General features: G+C 53.8%; 1 protein-coding gene across 1 annotated transcript in view; it reads right to left on the bottom strand.

The window, feature by feature from the left end:
• The window catches only part of COL27A1 (collagen type XXVII alpha 1 chain), a 191,819-nt gene that overhangs the window by 9,320 nt on the left and 176,457 nt on the right, over positions 1–6,042 (bottom strand). The window contains exons 56-62 of the mRNA XM_027769364.1: positions 3,924–3,977; positions 3,418–3,480; positions 3,007–3,060; positions 2,751–2,786; positions 2,633–2,650; positions 2,376–2,411; positions 2,086–2,112 (exon numbers count right to left, since the gene is read on the bottom strand). Of these exons, the coding sequence (XP_027625165.1) occupies positions 2,086–2,112; positions 2,376–2,411; positions 2,633–2,650; positions 2,751–2,786; positions 3,007–3,060; positions 3,418–3,480; positions 3,924–3,977 (288 nt within the window). The remainder of the gene's footprint in view (positions 1–2,085; positions 2,113–2,375; positions 2,412–2,632; positions 2,651–2,750; positions 2,787–3,006; positions 3,061–3,417; positions 3,481–3,923; positions 3,978–6,042) is intronic.

Below are 6,042 nucleotides of genomic sequence, written 5' to 3'. Positions count from 1 at the left end.
GTAGGGAAACGACCGCATGTGTCCTGTCCAGCCGCACCACGTGGGAGCCCCCAGGCCCACGCGCTCACTCCCACCCCACCTGCCCTGGTGGGATCCTGGCCCAGGCACACGCCTCTGTGGAACGTTCTGTCCTTTGTCTCTTTGCTGAGAGTGAAGGCTGTGTCTGCTGCTCCCATCCTCCAGGCACGTCCATAGCTCCCCATTGCCCTCAGGACCGAGTCCAGACTCCTAGGCATGGTCACAAGACCCGGCTGGAGTGTGTCTCAAGCCTCATCTCTCTCCTCGCCCCCAGACGTGTTCTATCACCAGACGCGGTACAGTACTTCCAGGTTCCTAAATGCATGCTCTGTCTAGCCCCAGGGCCTTTGCACATGCTGCTCACATTGTCCAGAACACCCTTCCCTCCCTCCAGTGCACCAACGGGCTGTCTCCTGCACCAGTGGTTCTTAACGGGGGCAGAGATGCCCCTCAGGGGACAGTGGCAATATCTGGAGACACATTGGTTATTACAGCAGGGTATTATTTGCATCTCATGGTTAGAGGCTGAGAACACAGCTAAGTGTCCTCCAGTGCACAGGACCACCACTCATTTGCATGCTGCAGAGGTCCACGGTGCAACAGAGGAGCTTTGCCTGATCCCACAGAGGTGACTGCCGTGGAGGCTGCTCCTGCTCCTCCTGCCCCTCTTGCCCCCCAGCTGGGGAAGGCCCCTTTCTCTGCCCCACAGTCCTGGCTTTTCTCCTTTGCCTGGCACTATCCTGGCCTAAAACTGGACCATGGACCTACACAAGAACCTGGATGCCCGGCAGGACGTGAGCAGCAGGGAAGCAAGTGAAGCTTCATCTGGGTTTCCAGTCACTTTCAATCCATGCATTACAGCCTGAGCTCCCCTCCTGTCAGATCAGTGGGGCTCTAGATTCTCCTAGGAGCTGAACCCTGCTGTGAACTGTGCACGCGAGGAATCTATGTTGCATGCTCTTGTAATCTATCCCTGCCGCCCTTGTTTATGGACAATTGCCTTCCATAAAACCAGGCCCTGGTGCCAAAAACGCTGTGGACTGCTGGTCTAACACACACTGGGACCTACAACCCCAACCCTGGGCTCAGCAGAGGGATGGCTGAGGCTTTCAGAAACACAGACAGGGCAGGAACCAGCCTGTGAGTAAAGACCAGAGTTGGGGCCCGGAACCCAGACTCTGGGGTACTCCTGGGGTTCAAATCCCAGTCCTGCCACTGAGTCACTGCATAGTCTGGAGCAAGATGCTTGACCTTTCTTTGGGTCTGTTCTCTCGCCTGGAAACTGGCCTGATCATAAACTTTCCCCTAGAACTGTTGTGAGGAAGGCACAGGTGAACACACGCAGGCGCTTCTAACCTGTCTGGTTATAGGAGAGAGAGCTCAGTAAGTATCAGCTATTCCTAAAACAGCTCCAATCCTCTCACTCTCCATGTTTAAGAGGGGGAAGGCCATCTTCCTCATTTACAAGAAGGACAAGGGATGGCTACAGAAGAAGTGGCCAGGCTGTCACTCTGTCCTGTGGGCGCTGCAGAGGGAGGACACTGAGAGAAGGGCAGAGATTCCAAGTGACCCATGGCCTGAACTCCTGCTCTGTGAAGTCTTCCGTCATGGCCATGTCCTGGGCCGCGGTCAGGGCCTGATTTTGAAGGTGACCAAGCAGGGAAGTGGCAGAATGGGGACAGACTTGGCACAGGGCTTGCTGGGACAGGGCTGTGGTGCCCACCAGGAGAAGCACAGGCGCCCTGGTCGACCACCTGAGAATCTGACACAGACAGACCCTTGGCCATCAGCCTGTTTGTTTTGGGTCCACAGGCAGGACCCACAGGACAGGGGCTGGTCACAGTCGAGGCCACGTCCTGCAGAAAACCTAGCTTCCCTGCCTCCTGGCCCAGGGGTCTTTCTGTTGCTCCAGGACCCAAAGCTCCAGTGGGAAGAGACGAAGGTCCAACCATCCCTGGCCCAGCTTAGAGTTCAAGTCACCACAGCCAGAGATGGCTCAACTACCTCCCGGTTCCCGCTCCCTGGGCCTTACCCCCAGTAGGCAAAAGAGAATGTTCTGCAACTTACGAACTGGATAGGACCCCCTGGAGGACCCTGCAAAAGAAGGCAGTGGGTCAGCATTGGGGGGCGCTGGGTATAGAGGCCCCGAGGTTGGCAGGAGAGTACCGGCGCTAGCTGCGCATGAGAGCACGTGCCGGCTGGTCTCTGCTCTCCTAGAACCCGTGGGCTGTAGGGAGCATAAGGGCCTGTGAGGTGCGAGGTCAAGGCTCAGCATGCAGCAAAGGCTTGGTGCTTGTTTATGGACCCCATCTCCCACCCTCACAAGTCCAACCTACACCGAACACCCAGGTACCTACCGGTGGGCCAGGCCGCCCTCTCGGGCCAGGAGGACCCTAGAGAAGAGGAGAGAAACAGTGAGGACCTGGTCGGCATCGGCCTTCCATGTCCCCCACCCTTTCTCTGCAGACCCCGACACCCAGGGACTATGGCTGCCCTGGTATAGACGGGGATAACAGGGGCCAGAGGGAAAGAACTCCAGGGACCTCAGTCACCATAGAAGGAGGGGAACTAGAATACCCACCCACCCCACTCCCTGCATGCCCAGCCCACTCACCCTCGGACCTTGCAATCCCTGGAGGAAGAAAGAAGCAGGGAAGGGAGTTAGGGGACCCTGCCCATGAGAGTCTGCCCCTCTCCACCCCCGTCGTAGTCCCCTCAGCTCATCCACTCACCCAGTCCCCTCGGCTGCCTTTGTCACCCTTTGGACCCTGCAACAAACCACAGCCCAGTGACACAGAGCTCAGAGGAGAAGCCCCAGTTCCCAGGTGGGGAAACTTGTACCCAAAAGGCTGGGGACTGCTGGTCTAAACCCAACTGGGACCCACAACCCTATCCCCGGGCTTAGCAGAGGCACAGAGGCACAAAGACCATGTGGTATCGGGAGGAAAAGGGACCCAGGAGTCTTCCTGGCCCGCCCTCTGCACATACCGGGAGTCCTGAAGGTCCCAGGGTTCCAAGGGGCCCGATGAGGCCTCCTTTTCCCTATAGGAGAAAGAAAGGCTGTATGTCCTGGTCCTGGACCTGGAGACAGGGGGCTGGAGGACAGCCTGAGTGTCCCCAGGAAATGGAAGCGAGACATCCCAGAGCAGGGCCCAGGCTGTGCACCTCCTGAGCCCCTTCCATGGGCCTTGGGAAGGGCCAGTAGAGCAGGCTACTAGAGGGGAGTGAGCAAGAAAGGAGGCTGAAGGATGAGCAGTCTGAGCAGAGGTGCGGGCATGGGAATGCAGGATGTGGGCACAGACGGGGCTCCGGGGTGAAGGAGGACACATGTCCAGCCAGCTGAGGGCTGGCCTGGGGCCTAGAGCGACTGTCCCCACTGGGGCAGTGGGAGGGACTCACCATCAAGCCAGGAGGTCCCCGAGGACCCTGGATACCCTTAAAGCCGACATCTCCTGGGGGGCCCTGTGGGAGGCAGAGGAAGGCCGTCTGTGCCCAGGTGGCCGCGGGGCAGCTCCTTGCCCCGGGTGTGGCCACTGTTTACCGCCCCCCCTGTTGAGCAGCCTTGCTGGAGAGGCCCCAGCTAGTTAGCAGGTAGCAACTGTGTACCTGCTCAGTGCGGCACAGGGCAACGCCTCTGGCCTTAATTCCGGCAACACTCCCTACAGTCCCATTCTACAGATGAGGAAACCGAGGGACTAAGTGGCTGTCCTCGGGCACAGGGAAACTGTGGAGTTGGGCTGGGAACCCGAGTCAGCGGAACAAGTACTGGGAAGAGGAGGTTCAAGCTTGATTCCTGCCAAGGTCCTGGCCACACCGCAAGGGTTTGCTAAATCTTTGTTGAGTAAGTGAATGAGTGGGGTGGGTGACGGGGCCCCACAGGAACACTGAGGGGTGGGAGTCAGTACCTTGGGTCCAAAGAGACCAGCTATTCCTGGGAAGCCCATCTCACCAGAGTCGCCCTGCGGGAGGACAGGAGAGTGGGTAAGGAGGTTGGGGACAGGGACCTGGCCAGTTACCCAGCGCCCCAGAGCTCCGAGGCAAGGCTTCCTGCCTTCTTCCTTGCAGCCTCTCCACGGACATCAGTGACTCCGCTACAAGGTGACCAGAGGGTGTGAACAGATGCAAACTAGATGCCCGTCGGCCTGGGCTCCAAGGGGCAAGTGCCTGTGCCCTCTGTCTGATGGGACTGCGGAGCCCAGCTCGGGGTTCCCACGGGAAAGCTCCAGACAGTCAGGGCTCCTGTCCCAGGTCGCCAAGGAAAAGAATGCAAGGATTCACAGATTTCCTCCCACCCATTCCAAATACTCTACTGAAAAACCAGCTCCCTGGCCAGCCCTTCAGCCTGGTGGCTAAGAGCACCAGATCCTGGGACCAGCGGATGGCATAATCTCTCTGTTCCTCTCTCTCTGGCAAGTGCACATGCCCTATGGTTTTTTTTTTAAAAAAAAAGTGTACGATTTAGTGGCTTTTACTGTGCACTCACCATCGTTTCAGAACATTTTCATCAGTCTGAAAAGAAACCCTGTACCCACGAACAGTCACTTCCTCAGTCATTTTTTTCTGGCGACCAATAACTTATTTTCCGTCTCTAAAGATTTGCCTATTCTGGGTGTTTCTTGTAAGCAGAATCATGCAGTATGTGTCTTTTGTCTGACTTCTTTCACTTAGCATTATGCTTCCAAAGTTCATCCACCCCATAGCATGTATCACCCCTGTCCCTCTCTTATTGCCAAATGTTTCACTGTGTGGGTATACCACATGTTATTCATTCACTTATCAGTTTTTGATTTTAGTTTTTGAAATAGGGTACAAGAACTTACCAGAGAAGTGGCACGCATGTGCGCACGTGCACACACACACACACACACACACACACACACACACAGAAAGAGAGGGAAAGTGAGAAATCACCCCCTGGGAAGATGGCCACACCACAATCCTATCTCCTTTGAATTCCTCTCAGGATTCTGGGCATGCATACACATACACCCAGTGTGATTTTCAAGCTGCTGGGTCCGGGATTGGAACCACAAAGTCGATCATGTGAGATCCAGCTGCCTTAACCTCTATGCCACCTGCTGGCCCTCTACTTTGGTCTATTATGAATAATATTGCTATGAACATTTGTGGATAGATTGTTGTATAGACATATGTTTTCATTTCTCTTTTGTGTATATCTAGGGGTAGAATTGCTATGTTATAGGGTAACTATTTTTTGTTACTGTTTGTTCTTAAAGAATTATTATTTTTTAAAGAATTATTTTATTTAACTTTATTTATTTATTTTAATTTGACCAGAGAGGGACATAGTAAGAGAGAGAGGGAGAGGAAAAGTGAGAAAGCAAGCTAAGAGGTCCGGGACTCAAACCGCAGTTGGCCATGTGGGAATCCAGCGCCCTTAACCACCACACCACTTTCCGGTCCCCTTAAAGAATTGTTTTATTTAATTTTATTATCATTTTTTTTAAAGAGAGATTCTTGTATATTGGTATAGGGCATATGTGCTCATTGGAGAGACAGAGACAAAGACACAGAAAGTGAGAAATTGTCCTCTGAGGGGATGGCCATGCCGTAATCCTTTCTCCTCCATTCTCCTCTTGGGATCTTGGGCATGCACCCACATGCACCGGGTGTGAGTTTGAAGCCACCAGGTTTGGGACTTGAACTGCGGTCGACTAGATGGGAGCCCAGTGACATAACCATTACACCATCTGCTGGTCCCTTATTATCATTATCATTTTTAATTTGATGAGAGAGAAAAGGAAAGTGAGAAAGTGAAATGCCAGGTCCAGGACTTGAACCATGGTCAGTCATAAAGTTTTCATCATCATGCCTGCTGGCCCCTATGTTTTTTTTTTTTTTTTTAAAAATAAATTTATACTTTATTTTTAAAAATGACTTCTTTATTTCTTCCATGAGTGAGAGAGAGAGAGACACAGAGACAGCACCTCAGCAAGGTCTTGACATCATGTATCCCCCAGCCTCAGCCAACCCCAGATCCTGGTCACAGGTATGCCTGATAAA

This window comes from Tupaia chinensis, unplaced genomic scaffold (genome assembly GCF_000334495.1).
Source record: "Tupaia chinensis unplaced genomic scaffold, TupChi_1.0 Scaffold000081_1, whole genome shotgun sequence".
Lineage (NCBI taxonomy): Eukaryota > Metazoa > Chordata > Mammalia > Scandentia > Tupaiidae > Tupaia > Tupaia belangeri.
This window is presented reverse-complemented; position numbering and strand designations above follow the sequence as displayed.